The sequence below is a fragment of the Pseudonaja textilis genome, chromosome 16 (genome assembly GCF_049901715.1).
Source record: "Pseudonaja textilis isolate UNSWEBS1 chromosome 16, rPseTex1.2, whole genome shotgun sequence".
Lineage (NCBI taxonomy): Eukaryota > Metazoa > Chordata > Lepidosauria > Squamata > Elapidae > Pseudonaja > Pseudonaja textilis.
Genome location: NC_142005.1, coordinates 8,084,072 through 8,106,486, shown reverse-complemented (window position 1 = coordinate 8,106,486; position 22,415 = coordinate 8,084,072). Strand labels below are relative to the sequence as shown.

General features: G+C 46.0%; 1 protein-coding gene across 1 annotated transcript; it reads right to left on the bottom strand.

The window, feature by feature from the left end:
* Nucleotides 1-184: 184 nt before the first annotated feature.
* On the bottom strand, nucleotides 185-20,822 carry MUC1 (mucin 1, cell surface associated). The gene is made up of 9 exons (XM_087914180.1): nucleotides 20,640-20,822; nucleotides 10,924-11,462; nucleotides 10,670-10,810; nucleotides 9,919-10,132; nucleotides 8,050-8,105; nucleotides 7,014-7,147; nucleotides 5,793-5,905; nucleotides 5,082-5,228; nucleotides 185-924 (listed from the first exon to the last, which is right to left on the bottom strand). Exons 1-9 carry the CDS (start codon nucleotides 20,820-20,822, stop codon nucleotides 856-858), a joined length of 1,596 nt encoding a protein of 531 aa, XP_087770306.1. The 3' UTR covers nucleotides 185-855.
* Between the last annotated feature and the right edge of the window lie 1,593 nt (nucleotides 20,823-22,415).

Genomic DNA, 22,415 nt, shown 5'->3' with positions numbered 1-22,415 from the left:
CTGCCTTGAACATGGCAAGGTTGGTCTAAATGACCTCTCAGGCGCCCTTCCCACTTCAGGGTTCTGCAATGCCGGAGAGACGCGTGCTTTTGTTCCCTATTTATTTACATTCCGGTTAACAATTTACCACAGGGTTGCTTGGGGAACCAGGAGCATTTGGAGGAAGAAAAACAGGTGATAGAAATTAAAATCTGAATTTAATTTATTCCATTCCGTCATGTCTCCAAAGTTGGCTTCTCAGGAACTATTTTTATTTTTATTTTAAGGGAAGGGCAAGGAAGAAAGTGGCGGGGGGGGCAGCTTCCTCTCCTTCTTTCGTCCTCTTTCTTTTACATCCAAAAATTGATGCCTTTTCTCCGGAGTCGTATTGGCCTCTTTCTCCAGCTACGAAACTTCCCTTCCTCGTCTCAATTCATAAATTAATCATTGGCCATAAATTAATCAAGCAAAAAAATAATAATAGTCTTTCGTAAAGAGGAGAGTTTCATCGGCTTAACTTCCTCGTCGAGATGCTTGTGGCGGGGAGTTCCAGAGATTTTTTTGAAGTGAAGTCGCCGGCTTGGTCAATAAGTCTCACTCCCAAGTTTCTAGCCCTCAGTGTTTCTCGGCAGGGCTCCTGGTGTAGCAAGGGCCACAAATTCCTTCTTCACCCACATCCCATCCGTAATTCTGCTCCTGGTCAGCGGGGGGCAGGGGGGAGGAGCGAGCCACACACCCCCACCAAAAAAAATCACCCCACTTTTTCACTGGGGCTCCCCCCAAAAAAATGAACGTTACCTGCCGAAGTTCAATATTTTTTTTGGTCCAATTCACACAACACACCCCTCCAAAGTCCAGCTGTAGGAACAGCGCCCCCTACAGTTCATCGTTGGCCATGGCAGGATTGGTGTACGAAAAGGCCTTCGTGCCGTTTTTGGGGCGCCCCTAAGGAAGAAGCAGAAGAGAGTTTGGAGGGTCCCCCGATTTGCAGTTTTCTCTCTCTCTCTCTCTCTCTCTTTCTTTCTCTCCCTCCACCCCCCGTCAATCTCCATTTGATGGTTCACACATTACTTTAAACCCGGGTTGAGTTGAGAAAGGGGTGGGGGGGGGCTGCACCCCGCTTTCACGCTAGTGCAAATCCTACTTGAAGTTGTGGGTGCTTCACCCCCGGAAGCTTTCAAGAAGAGACTGGACTGCCATTGGTCAGAAATGGCGTAAGGGTCTCCTGCTTGGGCAGGGGGTTGGACTAGATGACCTACCAGATCCCTTCCAACTCTTGTTATTATTCTGTTATTCAGAAGTTGTGGGAGCTTCATCCCTGGAAGCTTTCAAGAAGAGATTGGAACTGCCACTTGTCAGAAACGGTGTGAGGTGTCCTTCTTGGGCAGGGGGTTAGACTAGATGACCCACAGGTTCCCTTCCAACTCTTTGAAACTGTAATCCAGCCCTCGTGAAGAATTCTGGGAATTGAAGTTCCCAGGTGGATTTTTGCTGTTTGTCGCTGCCTTTTGCAACCTTGGGGCCACGATTGTTGGCTTATTCTAGAAATCCTGGCTTGGGAGGGCGGGAAAACCCAGATTACAAAACCCATCGTTCCCTGCCTGCCTGCTTGCTTGGCCTTTGGTCCCAGCTGTTTGCAGAAAGTGCAGGGGGGAAAAAATAAATCACCTTGATCCAACGTGGCAGAAAAGGCCGGTTTCAGTTATTTATACGAAATGAAGGAATGAAGGATTCAATAAATGCATTAAAAAACCCAAATAAAACGTCCCAAATTATCTGGCAAGGCGTGGCCGTGTTTAAACAGCCAGGGCAAGCCGCGATGGCTTCTTGTTTTCCGACGGCTAGAAAAATGACTTGGTCAAATACATTTTTTTTATTTTACATAATAACCAACCTAAACCAAATATACCGGTTTGCATATTATAAATGATTGCTCCAGTGTTGTGGGTGAAGAAACAGGGGTGGGGGTGGAGGAATTTAGCGCAGGTGGGAAAAAGGTAACAGGGAGGGAGGGAAGCTGGCTAAAAGCACTTCAGGATTGTGTGCGCAATTCAGTTGGGTCATTGATTAGTACGAAGGAAACCAAATGGTTTTGTGATTTTTTTGTAGATAGATAGATAGATAAATAGATAGATAGATACGTGTGTGTGTGTGTATACATATAAATATTTATAGTATATATATATATGTGTGTGTGTGTGTGTGTGTGTGTGTATGTATATATATATATATATATATATATATATATATATATATATATATATACATATATATATATGTGTGTGTGTGTGTTGCTTTTTATTCACAAGCGCCGCTTGACTAAGAATCAAGAAGGAGGGAGGGAGGGAGGAAAGAAGAGAAGGAGGGAGGAAAGGAGAAGGAGGGAGGAAAGAAGAGAGGGAGGGAGGAAAGAAGGGAAGGAGGGAGGAAAGGAGAAGGAGGGAGGAAAGAAGAGAGGGAGGGAGGAAAGAAGGAGAAGGAGGGAGGGAGGAAATAGAGGGAGGGAGAGATAAGAGGGATGGAGGAAGGAAGGAGAAGGAAGAGAAGGAAGAGAAGGAAGGAAGGAAGAAAGAACGGGAAGGGAAGGGAAGGAGGAATGAATAGAGAAGGAAAGAAGAGAAGGAGGGAGGGAGGAAATAGAGGGAGGGAGAGATAAGAGGGATGGAGGAAGAAAGGAGAAGGAAGAGAAGGAAGGAAGGAAGGAAGGAAGAACGGGAAGGGAAGGAGGGAAGGAGGAATGAATAGAGAAGGCAGGCTGGCAGGCTGGCAGGCAGGCAGGCAGGAAGGAAATGGAGGAAGAGAGGGATGGAGGATGGAAGGATGGAGAAGAAAGAAGAAAGAAAGGAAGGAAGTAAATGGAGGATGGGAGAGCGGAAGAAAGGAGGAAAGGGAGGAGAAAGAAAGAAAGAAGGGAAGACCGAAAGAAAAAGAAAGAGAGGGGGGAGGAAGGAAGGAAAAAAAAAGAAAAAGGAAAGGAAAAAAGAAAGAAAGAAAAAGAAAAAAATGGGAAGGAGGGAAAGATTTAAGACAAAAGCTATCTCTTTAACAACATTAATTTCCCCATGAAAGCCAGAAAACCTAGTTCAACTTCCATCTCTTCTCCCTGGACTTCTCTGTCAGGGGGCTTTTTTTTTTTTAAAAAAAAGGAGGTAGGGTGGGAACTTTTCTGGATTCCTCAATGAGGACTAGAAACCTGCAGGGGCTCTTCTTGTTAAGATTTCCCCACCCCCCCCACCCCACCCCCAAGCCCTGGACGGAGAAGGCAACCGTTGTGTGTTGGGAAGCTTAAGCAAACCTCCAGATGCTTCGGTGTGTGGTGTGTAAACAAAGCCAGGTCACAAGGGTGGGTGGGTAGGAACCAACCGGGCCAGCTGAAGGCCTGGGTATCGTGTGTGCGTGTGCGTGTGTGTGTGTGTGTGCGTGTGCCCCACTCAAATAATCAAGGGCAACCGAACCCTGTGCCAGCCTGGGAAAATCCCTCTCGGGAGAGATCTGGGGAGGTGGGAAGTGGATTGAAAAACTTCCCCTCCCCGTTGCCGGGCGAGCGGAATATTTGCACAACTGCCGGTTGTTTACGCAGCGCAGCCAAGCACGTAATGAGACGGATGTGGCCAGTTTGGCTTAGATCGGCCCTGCCACTGGCCAGCTGCCGAGGAGCCAGACCGGGCTCTCTTCCCCTGCCAGCCTCTGCCAGGCTGGGGAGGGGGGAGGGGAGGAGAGGGCACCCCCTCGGCAGGGCATCAGTTCAGCCGGGGGGGGGGGGGCAGTGAGTTGGGTGCCCAAAAGGTTCCCAGGGTCCTGGAAGGAAGACACACACGCACACACGCACACAAACACATCGACCTTTCATGATATGGGGATGTAGGATCAGAGGGGAAGGGGGAAAGGAAGAGGGAGGGAGGGAGGGAGGGAGGGAGGAAGAACAAATCAAGAAAGAAAGAAAGAAAGAAAGAAAGAAAGAAAGAAAGAAAGAAAGAAAGAAAGAAAGAAAGAAAGAAAGAAAGAAAGAAAGAAAGAAAGAAAGAAAGAAAGAAAGAAAGAAATAGAAAGAAAGAGAGAGAGAGAGAAAGAGAGAGAGAGAAAGAGAGAGAAAGAAAGAAAGAAAAGAAAAGACAAAGAAATAGAAAGAGAGAGAAAGCAAGAAAGAGAGAGAGAAAGAAAGGAAGGAAGAAAGAGAGAGAGAGAGAGAGAGAGAGAGAAAGAGGGAGAGAAAGAAAGAAAGAGAGAGAGAAGGAAGGAAGGAAGGAAGGAAGGAAGGAAGGAAGGAAGGAAGGAAGGAAGAAGGAGAGAGAGAGAGAAACAAGACAAATCAAGTTAGGTAAAGAGGAAAAGAAAAAAGGAAGGGAAGGGGGAAAGAGAAGGAAGGAAAAAGGAGGGAGAAAAAGAGAGAAAAAAGAAAGAAAGAAAGAAAGAAAGAAAGAAAGAAAGAAAGAAAGAAAGAAAGAAAGAAAGAAAGAAAGAAAGAAAGAAAAAGACAAATCAAATTAGTTAAAGAAGGAAAGAAAAAAGAAGGGAAAGTTAGGAAAGAGAAGGAAAAAGAGAAAGAAAAAAGAGAAAGAAGAGAGAAAGAATGACAGATGAAAGAAAGGAAGGGGAAAGAAAAGAGGGAGAGAAGGAGGAAGGAAGAGAAAGAAAAAGAAAGAAAAGAAAGTTTTTCTAGCCCATTGACAGTTACTGTAAACCCTAACTCTGCTTTCCTTTCTCTTTTCATTTCCACATCCTTGATTCCGGCCATTTTGCTTTCCAACACCCAGCCTTGCCACGGTCCTGTCCACGTCTAGTTCCCGCCTTGACCTGTGTGCCTTTCCCACCGGTCGGAGGACGGACCCTCCGCCCCATCTCAAGGTGGAGGAGGCGGGACCCAAGACGGGGCACCCCTAGTCGTCATCGTCATTTAACGATCCCATAATCCCCTTGCATTGGGATGGAATCTGGGCAACTGAATGGAACTAGCGGAATGTTTTTACTGGCCGGATGCTTCTCCTGTTGCCGATGAGGAGTTTTGTTCGGCAGATAGTTTCTAATCCGAAGACCGAAAGAGCATGGTTTGAGTTTCAGTTTCCGCTTACGGCTTCTGGTTTGGGGTTACGCGCGGCCCTCACCTCGTTGTAAGGGTTTTGCTTGCTGGTGGGAGCCGCGAAGCGGCTGTGGGTCTGGTACGTGGGGTACTCGTTCATGGGGTGGTACGAATCCTGGCTATTCAGCAGTTCCATGCTGCCCCGGTGATTCCGTCGACCGTAGTAGACGAGCTACGATAAAGCGGAGGAGAAAATAACAGTGAATGTGGGGGGTGATCGCGAATGGCCTGGCATTTCTGAAAATAACTACGGGTCATCCTGGACTTACAACAGTTCATTTAGTGACCGCTTGAAGTTACAACGGCGCTGAAACCCCCCCCCGCTGACTTACAACCGTTTTTTTCACAGTTATGACCTTGGTGGCGTCTTTGCGGCAAAATTCGGGCGCTTGGCAGACGACTCACATTTACGCAGCATCCCCGGGGTGTGTGTTTGTGTGTCGCGCGATCCCCTTTTTGCGACCAAGGAGGAAGCCGGTTTCACTTAACGACCGGGTGTGACTCCCTTATCCACTGCTGTGATTCGCTTTGTGGCAAGCAAGGTCGTTAAGACAGACCAATGCCTCGCTCACACCCACAGACACGATGGGCTCAAATCGCGGTTGTAAGGTAGGCCTCGCCGTACGTTTAGTGATGGAAGTTGCAACCACATAGATTTAGGGATGTTTTCCACACTTAACGACCGTTGCAGGTTAGGGATTCCAGCCCCCCCAAAAAAAAAAAACCAGGGACTTACCAGCCACAATAAAGCGAGGAGCAGGCAAAATACAAGGATGCTGACAAGGACGAGAAGAGCGATGCCCCAGCCCGGCACCGTCTCCGAGGAGGTGTTGATGGAGTTGCTACTAACTGTGAAGAAGAAAGGAAAGCGGGGAGAAAAAAATTAGGTTTGGGGTGGAAATTGTGCAGGAAGAAGACGAGAAAAACAGAATTATGGTTCTCATGCGGTGGGTTTTTTTTTGAGTGATCCGATAACCTCCCGAAGTTGTGAATGCTCCGACACTGGAGGTTTTGAAGGAGAGATTGGACAACCGCTTGTCTGAAATGGTAGAGGGTTTCCTGCCTGAGCAGGGGGTTGGACTAGATGACCTCCGAGGTCCCTTCCAACTCTATTTTATTTTCTATTCTGTTCTATTTTCTATTCTGTTCTGTTTTCTTTTCTATTTTCTTTTGTTTTCTATTCTATTCTATCCTCTATTTTTATTCTATTCCTTATTCTATTCTATTCCATATTCTATTCTATTCCTTATTCTATACTATTCCTTATTCTATTTTCTATTCTATTTTCTATTCTATTCCTATTCTATTCTATTTTCTATTCTGTTTTATATTCTATTCTATTCTATTCTATTCTATTCTATTCTATTCTATTCCTTACTCTATTCTATTCTATTCTATTCTGTTCTATTCCTTACTCTATTCTATTCCTTATTCTATTCTATTCTGTTTTCTATTCTATTCTATTTTCTATTCTGTTCTATTTTCTATTCTATTCTATTCTATTCTATTCTATTCTATTCTATTCTATTCTATTCTATTCTATTCTATTCCTTACTCTATTCTACTCTATTCCTTATTCTATTCTATTTTCTATTCTGTTCTATTTTCTATTCTATTTTCTATTTCATTTTCTATTCTGTTCTATTCTGTTCTATTCCTTACTCTATTCTCTTCCTTATTCTATTCTATTCTATTTTCTATTCTATTCTATTTTCTATTCTGTTCTATTTTCTTTTCTTTTCTATTCCTTATTCTATTCTATTCTGGCCGAATGCCTTTCCTATCGCCAATGCGGAGTTTTGTTCAGCACATTATATTCTCATTGTGCCCAGAGAGAGAAATATCTAGGATCAAACTCACAGCCTCCACCTCTAGGCCAACGCACTGCGCCCAGGACAACTTGTATGTTTTGTTTAAATTCCCCATGCCATCCTCCTTTGACTAACGTTATCCTTACCTTTCACTTGGCCCAACTCTAGCCCTCCCGTGGTGGCGTTGTCCGCATTGTTCAAAGCATCCGCAATCTGGCTTTGGGTTTTACTACTTTCTCCTCCCAAATATAACTCTGACTCCACTGCCACAGAACCTTGGCTGTTGGTTTAAAAGAAAAGAAAGTTAAGACATTCACACCAATAAGCCATTTATTCTGAATCGTTGACCGTAAGAATAGAACAAATACTTCACTACATATTTTTTTTTAAAAAAAGAATTAAATAAGCAACAGACGAGGGGTAGAGCCAACCGCCTTCTCTTTCTCTTAAAAAATAATATATTTTAGCTCAGGGTTTTAGCTACGATAGCAAAAGAGAAGGCAAACTAAAATGGAAAATAAAACATGGAATAAAAGTGGCGAGGAAGCGAAGAAGGGAAAAAGAGAAAGAACGCCCGAAGAAAAGAAAACGGGGGACGACGACTAAAAGGTGCAAGAAAGAAAGAAAGAAAAAGGGAAAGAAGAGGGGGGGAAAAAAGATAGGAGGAGCAAGGAAGGAGAAAAAGGAAAAAGGAAAGACAAACAGAGAGACTGAAAGGTGAAAGAAAGCAAAACAGAAAGGAAAAACAGAGATAGTACAAACTAGGAAGAAAAAGAAAAACCGAATAAGAGGTGAAAGAAAGCAAAGAAGAAAAAAGGAAATATAAATTAAAAACAAAAATAGAAAATGCAAGAAAAAGAGGAAAGAGAAAAACTAAGGAAGCAAAATTCTGCCCTCATCACAACAGTTTCACTGTATCTTCACCTTGTCTAAATGGACACAGACTTCCATCCTCCCTCCTCCCCTCCCTCCCTCCCTCCTTCCCACCTTCCTTCCTTCCTTCCTTCCTTCTTTTCTTTCTTTCCTTTTTTCTTTCTTCTGTTTCCTTGCACGGAGCAGAGTTCTAATACATAACCAGAACTCCTCAGTGGGATTGCGGTGCCCCGGCTGCTTAAGTTTGCAGCTGCCTTTGATCTGCAACCGCTGAATTTTGAGGATTTCTGTTTAATTTTTTTTCCATACCTGAATGAGATTATCCGGAAGCCTCTATAACCGAGTTCTTTGTACACGTTTCTGTACTGTGGAAAGAAAAGAAAATAAAGAAGGAGGGAAGAAGGAAAGGAAAGGAAAGGAAAGGAAAGGAAAGGAAAGGAAAGGAAAGGAAAGGAAAGGAAAGGGCAAAAAAGGAGGGAGGGAGGAAGGAAGGTGGAGGGAGGGGGCAAAGAGGAAGCAAGGAGGAAGAGGGAGGAAGAAGGAAGGAAGAAAAAAAGAAAGGGAGGGAGAGGAATGGTGAAAGAGAAAGAAAGGAAGGAAGGAAGGAAGGAAGGAAGGAAGGAAGGAAGGAAGGAAGAAAGAAAGAAAGATGAAGAAAGGAAGGAAGAGGGAGGGGGAAAGAAAAAAAGGAAGGAAGGAAGGAAAAAGAGAAGAAAGAAAGAAAGAAAGAAAGAAAGAAAGAAAGAAAGAAAGAAAGAAAGAAAGAAAGAAAGAAAGAAAGAAAAAGAAAGAAAGAAAAAAAAAGTTGGGTTAGAAACAGATATAGTGTCTTGGCATTCAAAATATAACTGCTTTGCTAATTTTCCACCACTTTTAAATCATGATTTAGTGTTTCTTGGCAACTTTAAGTTGTATGTCCGTCAATTCCCAGAACTGAGTGGAGAATAGATTGTTGAAGTCCACACCTCTTAAAATTGCCAACTTCAAGATACACTAACTTAGACGGTTTCTCTCCCTCCGTTGGGATGATATCCCAAAACTCAACCCGTGTGAAAAATATACAAAGTTGTGCACATTTTTTTTTTTTTGCAAAGTTGAGAATACCAATAAGAGATTGGACTGCCGTTTGTCAGAAATGGTGTAAGGTCTCCTGCTTGGGCGGGTGGGGGAGGGGGGTTGGACTAGATGACCTACAAGGTCCCTTCCAACTCTGTTAATCTGTAAATTATCTTCTGCACTCCAGGTCCGTTTGCCACCCAGAAATGAGTGTATCAATAGGCCGCTTTTCCCTTTGGGAGCCTTAACCTTCCTACTTTATCCAAAACTAATTTTTGGAGCAATGAGGACTAGAAACCTGACCCAGATTGCCTCTCTTCAAATCTACAGGCTGTTATCACAGTTTAGTGACCTAAGGGTACCATTTTAGGCTGGGTGAACGGAGAGGGTTGGGGAAGGCAGGAAGAATTTGGAGGCCAAACAAGACCTGAATGAATCTGGAAAAAAAAAAACGCAATCTGTTCAAATTCCAGTTTGGAAATAATCTCTGGGGTGGAAAAAAAGTACATTTGTAGCTCTTCAGTTGCTACTAGCAAAGGGTTCGTGCATTTAGTTCTGCTGAAAAGAGCGGTTGCTGTTTGTAAATCTGCCTGGGTACCTGTATTTTAATACAGGTACCTATATTTTAACACTTGGCCACTGTTAAGACTGGGGGACTTCAACTCCCAGAATTCCCCAGCCGGGTTTCAGTTACCATCGTTTAAAATTAGCGCCCTTCACCGACGACGCCATCTTTCGTGAGATTTTGCTTAGGTTACAGCAGGACTTTTCAAACTTGGCAACTATTAAGACCGGGGGAGGACTTCAACTCCCAGAATTCCATGTAGCATGATGGTGGGTGGAGCCTAGCTGGGGGAATTCTGGGAGTTGAAGTCCACCGGCCTTAAAAACACGCGCAAACACACCCACGCGTTAAACTATAGCTACCAAGGCAGAGATAGAAACGAACGATTTCCCCTTTTTTCAGCCGAACTACATTCTAGAACATTCGAAACAATCTGAATCGGCGTCTCTGAAAGATGGCCGTCGCGGTGTTTTCCCCCTTCCAACCCAACCCAAAAAATCATGGTGTAGAAAAGGTCCGGCTGACAGAAGGGATTTTCCCGGCCATGCAACACTCACCATCTTCCTTATGGCACTTTCTAGTTCTTTATAATAACTGCTTTTGGGGTCTTCTAAGCTGGAATTGAATTCTCTATTCATGATGTGGAAATTGACGTAAAAAATGATTATGACGATGGGTTTTGTTGTACTGGCCAGAGTGGTTGGTGGGGTGGCCCCCAATGTGGAGTGTGGGGATGTATGTTTGCTTGTAACTGGAGGACTGGATGTTGTCGAGTGGTGTTCAGATGAGGTTGTTTCCTTTCCGCCCATAGTGGGTGTTGATTTCGGTGTGGTTGTAGTTGGAGGACTGGATGTTGTCGAGCTGTGTTCAGGTGGTGTTGTTGTTTCGTTTCCCCCCATAGTGGGTGTTGATTTCGGTGTGGTTGTAGTTGGAGGACTAGATGTTGTCGAGTTGTGTCCAGGTGGTGGTGTTGTTTCGTTTCCCCCCATAGTGGGTGTTGGTTTCAGTGTGGTTGTAGTTGGAGGACTGGATGTTGTCGAGTTGTGTCCAGGTGTTGTTGTTGTTTTGTTTTCCCCCAAAGCGGGTGTTGGTTTCAGTGTGGTTGTAGTTGGAGGACTGGATGTTGTCGAGTTGTGTCCAGGTGGTGGTGTTGTTTCGTTTCCCCCCATAGTGGGTGTTGGTTTCGGTGTGGTTGTAGTTGGAGGACTAGATGTTGTCGAGTTGTGTCCAGGTGTTGTTGTTGTTTTGTTTTCCCCCAAAGCGGGTGTTGGTTTCAGTGTGGTTGTAGTTGGAGGACTGGATGTTGTCAAGTTGTGTCCAGGTGTTGTTGTTGTTTTGTTTTCCCCAAAGCGGGTGTTGGTTTCAGTGTGGTTGTAGTTGGAGGACTGGATGTTGTCAAGTTGTGTCCAGGTGTTGTTGTTTCGTTTCCCCCATAGTGGGTGTTGGTTTCAGTGTGGTTGTAGTTGGAGGACTGGATGTTGTCGAGTTGTGTCCAGGTGGTGGTGTTGTTTCGTTTCCCCCCATAGTGGGTGTTGGTTTCAGTGTGGTTGTAGTTGGAGGACTGGATGTTGTCGAGTTGTGTCCAGGTGGTGGTGTTGTTTCGTTTCCCCCCATAGTGGGTGTTGGTTTTGGTGTGGTTGTAGTTGGAGGACTGGATGTTGTCGAGTTGTGTCCAGCTGGTGGTGTTGTTTCGTTTCCCCCCATAGTGGGTGTTGGTTTCAGTGTGGTTGTAGTTGGAGGACTGGATGTTGTCGAGTTGTGTCCAGGTGGTGGTGTTGTTTTGTTTTCCCCCATAGTGGGTGTTGGTTTTGGTGTGGTTGTAGTTGGAGGACTGGATGTTGTCGAGTTGTGTCCAGGTGGTGGTGTTGTTTCGTTTCCCCCCATAGTGGGTATTGGTTTTGGTGTGGTTGTAGTTGGAGGACTGGATGTTGTCGAGTTGTGTCCAGGTGGTGGTGTTGTTTCGTTTTCCCCCATAGTGGGTGTTGGTTTCAGTGTGGTTGTAGTTGGAGAACTGGATGTTGTCGAGTTGTGTCCAGGTGGTGGTGTTGTTTCGTTTTCCCCCATAGTGGGTGTTGGTTTCAGTGCAGTTGTAGTTGAAGCACTGGATGTTGTCAAGTTGCCTTATGAAGAGATTATAAAGATAAATTTTAGTTTCCTCTCAGAAATGCCTTATCATTTATTGAGGAAGTCTTCCTTTTTATTACAAATCCTGCACAGGTAGTCCTTGACTTCTAACAGTTCACTTAGTGATGGTTCAAAGTTACAACGGCACTGGAAAAATGGTGACCGATGACCATTTTTCACACTTACGACTGTTATCACATCGCAATGATCATGCGATTTGCATTCGGATGCTTGACCACTGACTTGCTTTTATAACGGTTGCGGCGTCCCAGGGAGACCCTCTTTTGCAGACTTCTGACAAGCAGGGTCTGGGGGGGGCAGATTCACTTAATGACCGTGTTACTTATTTAACAAGGGCAGTGATTCGCTTAGCGGACATGCCCAGAAAAGTTGTACATTTATGTTAGCGAGCGAGAAATGGTTTTCAGTGAGTTTCGCCCCATTCAACGACTCTGCTTGCCTCCGTTGTTAAATGAATCGCTGCAACCGTTAAAAATCATTCACCCCACCATTAAGTGAATCTAGCTTTCCTTTACGGACTTGTATTCACAGGCGGTCGCCAAAGGGGATCGCCTGTCATAAATATGAGCCTCCAAACGTCAACCCACGGGGGACCCTGTGTGAAAAATGGTCACAAGTCACATTTTTCAGGGATGTTGAAACTTCAAACGGTTACTAAGCGAGTAACTGTTTAGTAGCAGTTGTAAGTCGCCTGTTTAGTAACGGTTGCAAGTCGAGGACTGCTGTCGACATATATATATATATATATATATATATATATATATATATATATATATGTTCATTTCGTGCTTTTAAAGAGTCTTTTAGACGAGAAAGGACAGAATTCACGCAGGCTACTATTGTGAGTAACTTCCTCTTGGGTTACGTAGGCTGCATTTTCTAGTTTCTCCGACTTTCATGCCAGTTCAAGGCAGCTGAGGCAGCCAGATTTATCACAGCTGCCAAAAGTCGACACGCCTTCCTGGCAGAAGCGGATACAGAGTTAAATTCCCCTCCCCTGCCCAGAATACAGAATAACAGAGTTGGAAGGGACCTCAGAGGTCTTCTAGTCTGACCCTCTGCCCAGAACACAGAATAACAGAGTTGGGAGGGACCTCAAGAGGTCTTCTAGTCCGACCCCTTGCCCAGAATACAGAACAACAGAGTTGGAAAGTCCTCGACTTACAACAGTTCACTTAGCGACCATTTGAGGATACCTGGCACTTGGGCAAAAAAATGACCTTAGGATGGTTTTCCACACTGGCGACCGTTGCGGACTCGCATTTATGATGGTCACGGCATCACCAGTGTGTGTGTGTGTGTGTGTGTGTGTGATGCGACCCCTTTCTTTTGCGACCGCCTGACCAGCCGAGTCAACGGGGAAGAGAGATTCACTGAACGACCGTAAATGCGGCGCTTTTCTTAACAACGGTGGCCAGAGAAGTCGTAAAATGGGGCGAGGCTTAGCTGAACCGATCCTTGAGTTATAACAATTGACGTGGTCATTGCAGATCTGGAAAGCGGCGGGAATTTTATCTCTAATTCTTTTATGGATTGATTCCATTTTTATTCTGCCTTTATGATTTGAGGGGTAGGGACTTGCGACGGATTTCGTCAAAGTTCCCGACCGACTTTGGAAAGGACTCAGATTCCCCTGAGCAAGTTTTACAACTCCTGGAGCTAACTACCCCGGAGTTAGGAGGAGGAAATTGGCCTCTTAAAACTGGGTGTATCCTAATTTTATATTGGAATGGAATTATGCCGTAACTTTAAGTCGATCAGAATCATTTGCTATGAGATGGATGGCAAAGAAAACTCTTAGTAAATATACAGGGTCTTCTGTCCGAGCAGGGGGTCAGACTAGAAGACCTCTGAAGTCCCTCCCGACTCTGTTATTCTCTATGACCTCACCCCTTTCCTAAGAGGTCTGTAGGGGCCGTGCATAAGCGCACCAACATGCCTACTGTCCCTGTCCTATTGTTTCTCTCTTTTTTTTTCTTATTCGTATCCATTTCATGGATTCATAACCATGTTTATACTTACACCTGTTATCTTATAATTGCTTGACAAAATAAAATAAAAAAATAAAATATTCTGAGCAGCGGGGTCAGACTAGAAGACCTCCAAGTTCCCTTCCAACTCTGTTATCCTCTATTCTGGGCGGGGGGGTCAGACTAGAAGACCTCCAAGTTCCCTTCCAACTCTGTTATTCTCTATTCTGGGCAGGGGGGTCAGACTAAAAGACCTCCAGGGTCCCTTCCAACTCTGTTATTCTCTATTCTGGGCAGGGGGTCAGACTAAAAGACCTCCAAGGTCCCTTCCAACTCTGTTATTCTCTATTCTGGGCAGGGGGGTCAGACTAAAAGACCTCCAGGTTCCCTTCCAACTCTGTTATTCTGTACCCTATTCTGTTCGATCATTAGCCTGGAGACTTCGTGCAACGCCTACTCGCTGGGTGCCAGCTCCCAGAAACGAAAATAAAAAAGCAAACTTTGGACGCACGAGCTACTTCAGATGTTGAATTATCTCTCGTTTGCTTTCATCTTTAATTTGCGGGGTGGTATCACCCTGTGCCCAGGAATTCAGATAAAAGGGAATTAAAACCCTGTGTGGGAAGACGGCAGAGTCTTGATCCGAGCGTCCATGAAAAATTATCTTGCATTCCCATCCACCTCAAAAAAAAAAAAAAAAAAAAGGCATATTTTCAACTCCGGGTTTCAGATGAGATTCACCGAGTTGGAAGGGACCTTGTAGGTCATCTAGTCCAACCCTCTGCCCACTTCAAAATGGTGAAGCTCAGAGCGTTCCCTTCCTCTTCAATTCTGTTTTATTTCCCTTCTCACCCTAAAACAAAACAAAAAAAAAACCCACAATTTTTCAACTCTGCCCAACCCGGATCTAAAGTCACCCCACGTTGATCCCAAAGCCCCTTTAAAAAAATCCATTTTTAAAACATAATACAGGTAGTTCACAGCTTACTATAATTCACTTAATAGAACAGAAAATAGAAAATGGAAAATGGAAACAGAAATAGAATAACAGAGTTGGAAGGGACCTCAGAGCTCATCTAGTCCAACCCCCTGCTCAGAATACAGAATAACAGAGACTCGTATTTACGATGGCCGTATTGTCTTGTGTGTGTGTGTGTGTGTGTGTGACACACAATCCCCTTTTGCAACCTTCTGACCGGCCAAATCCAGACTCACTTAACGACCGCCTTGGCTGGCTTAACAAACGCAACGGTTCCTTTCACAACGGCGGCCAGAGAAGTTGTAAAGTGGGGCAAAACCCTTCCTCGGCAGAAATGGCGGGGGGGCTCCACTGTGTGGTCGCAAGTGAAGGACTGTGTAAAGCCCAAGGCAAGAAACGCTCTCCAGAACAACCTGCAACTTACAACTTTTGCCAAAAGTTCTTGAAAAAAAAATAAAAGCAAGAAAATGGCTTTTCTTTTTCTTTCAAAAGATTTGCAAAACTCTGCCGTCTTTGCAAAAGATCCCTGTTAGTGACAGGTGGATCGGTGCAGCACAGGTAAAGGTGTGTAAGAGGGAGGGCGGGCTGGCCGGGCGGGAAAGGAGAGGACGGTTTTTTATATATATATATATATATAAAAAACCTTCCTCTCCTATATATATATGGTATTCAGCTTTGTTCGGGTATTTTCCCATGTTATTATAGTTGTGCTTTTAAAGTTAGAGAGGACGGTTTTATATATATATATATATATATATATGGTATTCAGCTCTGTTCGGGTATTTTCCCATGTTATTATAGTTGTGCTTTTAAAGTTGTAGCAATGTTATACATATAAATACCCGCGAAAACTTAAGAAAACACTTTTAAAAACTTTGCGTAAAAACTTTGCATTCTTGGCCAAAGTTCTCGCTACCCGACATACCTACTTGCTTGAAAGTGGCTAATATATATATATCTATATTAATATAAATACATTAGCCACTTTCAAGCAAGTAGGTGTGTCGAGTAGCCGGAACTTTGGCCAAGAATGCAAAGTTTTTACGCAAGGAAAAAGCAAAGAACATTTTCAAAGCAATGTTGAAGGGTGCACACACCCCTTCCCCAATTTCTCTTCCTTAGACACACACACACACACACACACACACCCCAAAAATACCCTTCCTGGCTTTGAAATCCACCCTGCCTCCTTGTTGGCCAGATCTCTCTGCATCCATCTGGAATGATTCCCACGCTGGGATCCCGAATGGAGTTTATTTTAAATCCAGCGGAAGGAAAATCGACTGGGAGGGGGGGGAATCCCCAGAAAAAAAAACTAAAAATAATATTGAAAAAAGACAGCAGGGAGAAGGGAAATTTATTGCCCCAGATCTGTTCTCCAGGTGTGGGTTGAGAGGGGGTGAGTTTGCACACCTAGCAGCCCCTCCCTCCAATTCCTTCCCGGACTCCTGCCCCTACCTGTGCCAGCCCCCTCACCTGTAAGGATCAATCCCAGGTTGATCAGGAGGAGAATCCAAGCCATGGCCCCGGTTTCTGGAGTAATCTAAGGGATCTTCTCTGCTCCGCTCTTCGCTTCAGGGTTACTGCAAAGAGAAAGCTGGGAGGGTAAGGTCTATAAGAGAGGCACCTGAGAGCCCAGGTAAGTGGCAGGCCACACCCCGGGGGGGTTGGTCCCAGGAAGGAGATCTGACACCAGCAACCGGCTGGCTTTCTCAATTTGGAGCCTTCTGCTCTCTTTGTGGTTTTTCCATCTGAACTTTGTTGCATTTTTGGGGGGGATGCGTGTGTGCGTGTGTGTAGTGTGTGTGTAGGGCATGGGCTCCATCGGTGCCTCTATCCACAAATCTGGATAAGGAAGCACGAAATGTCTGAAGTGGTGTCGGGTTTCCTGCCTAGGCATGGGGTTGGACTAGAAGACCTCCAAGGTCCCTTCCAACTCTGATTATTCTATTCTATTCCTATCCTCTATATTCTCTTCTCTTCTGAATCCTCTTCTTTCCTCTTCTATTCTATTCTATTCTATTCTATTCTATTCTATTCTATTCTATTCCATTCCATTCCATTCCATTCCATTCTATTCTATTCTATTATGTTCTGTTCTGTTCTGTTCTATTTTCTATTCTATTCTGAATCCTATTCTATTCTATTCTATTATTCTATTCTTTATTCCATATTCTATTCTATTCTTTATTCCATATTCTATTCTATCCTGAATCCTATTCTATTCTATTCTATTCTATTCTATTCTTTATTCTATTCTATTCTATTCTTTATTCCATCTTCTCTTCTCTCTTCTCTTCTCTTCTCTTCTCTTCTATATTCTATTCTATTATTCTATTCTTTATTCTATATTCTATTCTATTCTTTATTCCGTATTCTCTCTCTCTTCTCTTCTCTTCTCTTCTCTTCTCTTCTCTTCTCTTCTCTTCTCTTCTCTTCTCTTCTTCTCTTCTATTCTATTCTATTCTATTCTATTCTATTCTGTCGTAACTCCAAGGACCGATGGTCCTGCAGACCGAGAGCCCTGTGGGCTTTTATAACTCGTTGGGTTTGTTTGGTTTAGCCAATGATGGTGAGAAAAACGCCTGGCCTTTCTCTAGGCCTCCTTTGTCCAAAATGGGACCTGAGAAACAACTAGGTGTGTGTGTGTGGGGGGGGGGAGTGAGGCTCAAAAGCGACGATGTTCTGTCCCAAGTTTCTAGTCCTCATGACCTGGGAAGGGACGGTTCCTTCCAGGCGTCGCCCAGCACCTCATCCAAAGACAAGCAAGCAGCCCTTTTCAAACAAGTTGACTCAGGACAAAAGTATGAGACGGTAAAATCCCGGAATGGCACATTTTCAACCTCCTTTCTCTAAGGTTCTTTCCTTCCTTCTTTCCTTCCTTCCTTCCTTCCTTCTCCCTCCCTTCTTCCCTCCCTCCCTGTTGGACTAGAAGGCCTTCAAGGTCCCTTCCAACTCTCTCTCCTTCCTTCTTTCCTTCCTTCCTTCCTTCCTTCCTTCCTTCCTTCCTTCTCCCTCCCTTCTTCCCTCCCTCCCTGTTGGACTAGAAGGCCTTCAAGGTCTCTTCCAACTCTCTCTTCCTTCCTTCCTTCCTTCCTTCCTTCCTTCCTTCCTTCCTTCCTTCCTTCCTTCCTTCCTTCCTTCCTTCCCTCCTTCCCTCCCTCCCTCCTTCCTTCATTCCTTCCTTCCTCTCTTCCTCCCTCCCTCCCTCCTTCCTTCCTTCCTTCCTTCCTTCCTTCCTTCCTTCCTTCCTTCCTTCCTTCTCCCTCCTTCTTCCCTCCCTCCCTGTTGGACTAGAAGGCCTTCAAGGTCTCTTCCAACTCTCTCTCCTTCCTTCCTTCCTTCCTTCCTTCCCTCCTTCCCTCCCTCCCTCCTTCCTTCATTCCTTCCTTCCTCTCTTCCTCTCTTCCTCCCTCCCTCCCTCCTTCCTTCCTTCCTTCCTTCCTTCCTTCCTTCTTTCCTTCCTTCCCTCCCTCCCTCCTTCCTTCCTTCCTTCCTTCCTTCCTTCCTCCCTCCCTCCCTCCCTCTCCCAAGTTTCTCAAGGAATCCCACCCCTGGGATTGCACATTCTGACATTCTGGGGACAAAAGCCACCACACCCAGATTCTCAGGCGAGTCAGACGTGTGTCAACATCGCCCTCCCCACGACAACACCCCCCCCACACTGCCCACTTCCACTGATAGCCTCCAGATCTGGCCTTGCACAAGCGGTGTGTGTGTGGGGTTGTTTAAGAGCCCCACCCCACCCCATTTTGGGGGGTGGGGGGGGGGGAACAGCCTTCTGCAGTGTTTGAAAGTACGGACAAAGTCCAGCTGACGACAAGCAGCAAAACAACAGCCCTGGGGAAAAAGGGGGGACTTGCTGTAGCGCAGCTTGCTTAGGCAGGCAGGTAGACTGCTCCTGAGCCTGGAGGCTCCATGCAGACTCCAGAGAAGGCCAGGCTGCCTTTTGGCCCCCATCGGAGGCCGATTACGCAGCCTTGATAACCTTCTTCCTTTTTTTTTTTTATCCTGGGAAAGTAACCAGGACGAAGGCGAAGGAAGTTTTCTCGCTTCTCCATTTTTCTACAGCTCGTCCATCATCGTCTCCGTTCGCGGCCTCCAACTTCCTCATCCCTTGCTTGACCCTTCCTCTACGGCCGGAGCGGGGAGGGGGGCCCTGGTGGGATATATGGGGGACCCCCCGAAAGCGATACACACACACACACACACACACACAAGAAAGATTTCTGGGTTAAATGGCTCCCCCGTGGTCTGTCTGGGGAGTAGGGGGGGCTGGACTAGAAGACCTCCAGGGTCTCTTCCGGCTCCGTTCTGGTTCGTTGGAGGTCTCCAGCTGCTTTCCCCAGGAGGCTGAAATCGTGGCTGAGCTGATTGGCTCGGCCCAGGCATCCTGTTTGCGAAGAGGGAGGGTGGAAGGAAGGGCCCAATGTGATGCCGTCGGATTTGGCGCACGAACGGCTCTTGGAAGGAGCTTCCGGAAGGAATCAGGCTTGGCGTGCCAACGCTACTGATCTGGCTTCGGCTCAACTTCTCTCCCCTTTGCACTCAGACTGGCCTTCTCACTCGGGTGCCCTCCCTTCCCTTCCCTTCCCCCTCCCTCCCTCCCTCCCTCTCTCCATCCCTTCCTTCCCTTCCCTTCTGCTCCTTCCTAACTTTCCTTCCCTTCTTTTCCCTTCCTTATTTCCTTCCTTCATAACTTCCCTTCGCTTCTCTTACTCCCTTCTGCTCCTTCCTTCCTTCCTAACATCCCTTCCCTTTCCTTCCTTCTTTCCTTCCTTCCTTCCTAACTTCCCTTCCCTTATCTTACCTTACCTTCTGCTTCTTCCTTCCTTCCTTCCTCCCTTCCCTTCCTTATTCCATCCTTCGTGACTTCCCTTCCCTTCCTTCCTTCCTTCCTTCCTTCCTTCCTTCTTTCCTTCCTTCCTTCCTAACTTCCCTTGCTTCCTTCCTTCCTTCCTAACTTCCCTCCCCTTCCCTTCCTTCTTTCTTTCCTTCGTGACTTCCCTTCCCTTCCTTCCTTTTTTCCTTACTTCCTTCCTAACTTCCTTCCTAACTTCCCTTTTCTTCCTTCCTTCCTTCCTTCCTGCCTAACTTCCTTCCTTCCTTCCTTCCTAACTTCCTTCCTTCCTAAGTTCCTTCCTTCCTTCCTAACTTCCTTCCTTCCTTCCTTCCTTCCTAAGTTCCCTTCGCTTCTCTTCCTCCCTTCTGCTCCTTCCTTCCTTCCTAACATCCCTTCCCTTTCCTTCCTTATTTCCTTCTTTCCTTCCTAACTTCCCTTCCCTTATCTTACCTTACCTTCTGCTTCTTCCTTCCTTCCTTCCTCCCTTCCCTTCCTTATTCCATCCTTCGTGACTTCCCTTCCCTTCCTTCCTTCCTTCCTTCCTTCTTTCCTTCCTTCCTTCCTAACTTCCCTTGCTTCCTTCCTTCCTTAACTTCCCTCCCCTTCCCTTCCTTCTTTCTTTTCCTTCGTGACTTCCCTTCCTTCCTTCCTTTTTTCCTTACTTCCTTCCTAACTTCCTTCCTAACTTCCCTTCTCTTCCTTCCTTCCTTCCTTCCTGCCTAACTTCCTTCCTTCCTTCCTTCCTAACTTCCTTCCTTCCTAAGTTCCTTCCTTCCTTCCTAACTTCCTTCCTTCCTTCCTTCCTTCCTTCCTTCCTAAGTTCCTTCCTTCCTAAGTTCCTTCCTTCCTTCCTTCCTTCCTTCCTTCCTTCCTAACTTCCCTTCTCTTCCCTTCTCTTCCTTACCCTCCCTCCCTCCTCTTCCTCTCCAAGAAGCAACGGATGGAAACTCATCCAGGAGAGAATCAACCTGGAACGAAGAAGAACCGTCAACCATGAACCGGTGGAACAACTTGCCACCGGAAGTTGTGGCTGCTCCATTGCTGGAGGTTTTCCGAGAAGAGACTGGTCAGCCACTGGTCTGTAATGGTATAAAGGTTCTCCTCCTTGACCCAAGGGTTGGGCTAGATGACCTCTCAGGTCTCTTCTTCCCATTCTCCTTCTTCTCTATTCTGAGCAGCGGGGCTGGCCTAGAAGACCTCTAAGGCCTCTTCCAATTCTTTGGTACTGTTTTTGTTTTGTTCTGTTCTGTTCCTCCTCTCTCTCTCTCTCTCTCTCTCCTTCTCCTCCCTTCCCTCTTTCCCTTCTTTCCCCCTGTCCTTTCCCCTCCCTGTCTGGAACACCCTGAACTCCTGCTGGCTGGCTGGAAGCCCCAGAGACCCCAGGATGACCCTGAGCTTGGGCAACCCAAGGACTCTGACGTCCTGGCTGCTGGTGGTTATCAGCCGCAGGGCGGGTCCCGCGGACCTCTGGCTCTTCTGCAAAGGAGCAGCCTTGGGGACAGGGGTCAGGGCAGCTGCCCTCATGGGGGACCGGCAGGGCCAGCCTCCTCCTCCTCCTCTTCTCAAGGTCTCCACCTTTCCCGCTTCAAGGCAAGCTCTGCCTCCAGCCGAGCGTCAAGGCTGCGGAGGGAAGAGCGTCCATCTTGTCCCACCCCTGGGAAACTTAAGTCGTTTCTTCAGCCTGGAGGGAAATCTTCGGTCAGGAAGCTGAGGGCTACCTGTAATTATCCGCTTGGTATTTCTCCATTGGTGTCCTTCCTTCCTTCTTTTCTTCCTTCCTTCCCCTTTATTTGTCCTTCCTTCCTTCCTCCCTCCCTCCACTTTCTTTCAACTTTTCCTTCCCTCTAATTCTCCTTCCATCCATCCATCCATTCTTTATTTGTCTCCTTCCTTCCTTCCTCCACTTTCTTTCAATTTTTCCTTTAATTCTCCATCCGTCCATCCTTCCCTTGTCTCCTTCTTTCCTTCCTCCCTCCACTTTCTTTCAACTTTTCCTTCCCTCTAATTCTCCTTCCATCTATCCATCCATCCATCCTTCCCTTGTCTCCTTCCTTCCTTCCTCCACTTTCTTTCAATTCTTCCTTTAATTCTCCATCCGTCCACCCATCCATCCATCCATCCATCCTTCACTTGTCTCCTTCCTTCCTTCCTCCCCTTTCTTTCAGTCCTTCCTTCCCTATAATTCTCTTTCCATCCATTCATCCTTCACTCATCTCCTTCCTTCCTTCCACCCATCATTCACTTGTCTCCTTCCTTCCTTCCTTCCTCCACTTTCTTTCAATTCTTCCTTTAATTCTCCATCCATCCATCCACCCATCTATCCTTCACTTATCTCCTTCCTTCCTTCCTCCACTTTCTTTCAATCCTTCCTTCCCTATAATTCTCCTTCCATCCATCCATCCATCCATCCATCCTTCCTTCCTTCACTTGTCTCGTTCCTTCCTTCCATCCATCCATCCTTCACTTGTCTCCTTCCTTCCTTCCTTCCTTCCTTCCTTCCTTCCTTCCTTCCTTCCTTCCTTCCTTCCTTCCTTCCTCCCTCCCTCCCTCCCTCCCTCCCTTCCTTCCTTCCTTCCTTCCTTCCTTCCACCCTTCACTTCCTCCCTCCCTCTACCCTCCCCCTCAATGTGTTGTCACGCGGAATCTCTTCCCCCTCTGCCCCCTCCCCCCTTTTGCCTATAGCTGGCTGGCTGTGGGTTACATCCACGTTGGGCCCAGGGTGGGTCCTTCACCGTTGGCTCACATTTTTGCATGTCATGCAAACCTACAGGGCGGGCAGGTGGGAAAAAAAGAAAGAAACACCAAGCATAAAATAAAGGAAACTCCAGTGAATCAGTAAAAGTGCAGATCCCGTGAATGACAGCTCAGGTGTGGCACCCGAGAGAAAAATCGGGGTTACAAAGACAACAATAATAGAACACCTTAAGATCTTCTTTTTCGGTCATTTCCGCCATCCCAGTAGAATGTTGTTGCGTGGCAACTTTAAGAGGGGTGGACTTCAACTCCCAGAATCCCCCAGCCTGCATGCTTTAAGAGGGGTGGACTTCGACTCCCAGAATCCCCCAGCCTGCATGCTTTAAGAGGGGTGGATTTCAACTCCCAGAATCCCCCAGCCTG

What these genes read in the sequence shown, in the direction of transcription:
- MUC1 (XM_087914180.1), bottom strand. Translation starts at nt 20,822, where the DNA reads ATGAGGGCAGCTGCCCTGACCCCTGTCCCCAAGGCTGCTCCTTTGCAG. An exon ending in AGAGTTGGGCCAAGTGAAAG is followed by an intron (nt 5,906 to 7,013) that starts GTAAGGATAACG and finishes TCTTCTTCACAG; the next exon opens with TTAGTAGCAACTCCATCAAC. An exon ending in AGCAAAACCCTTACAACGAG is followed by an intron (nt 925 to 5,081) that starts GTGAGGGCCGCG and finishes CTTCTTCCTTAG; the next exon opens with GGGCGCCCCAAAAACGGCAC.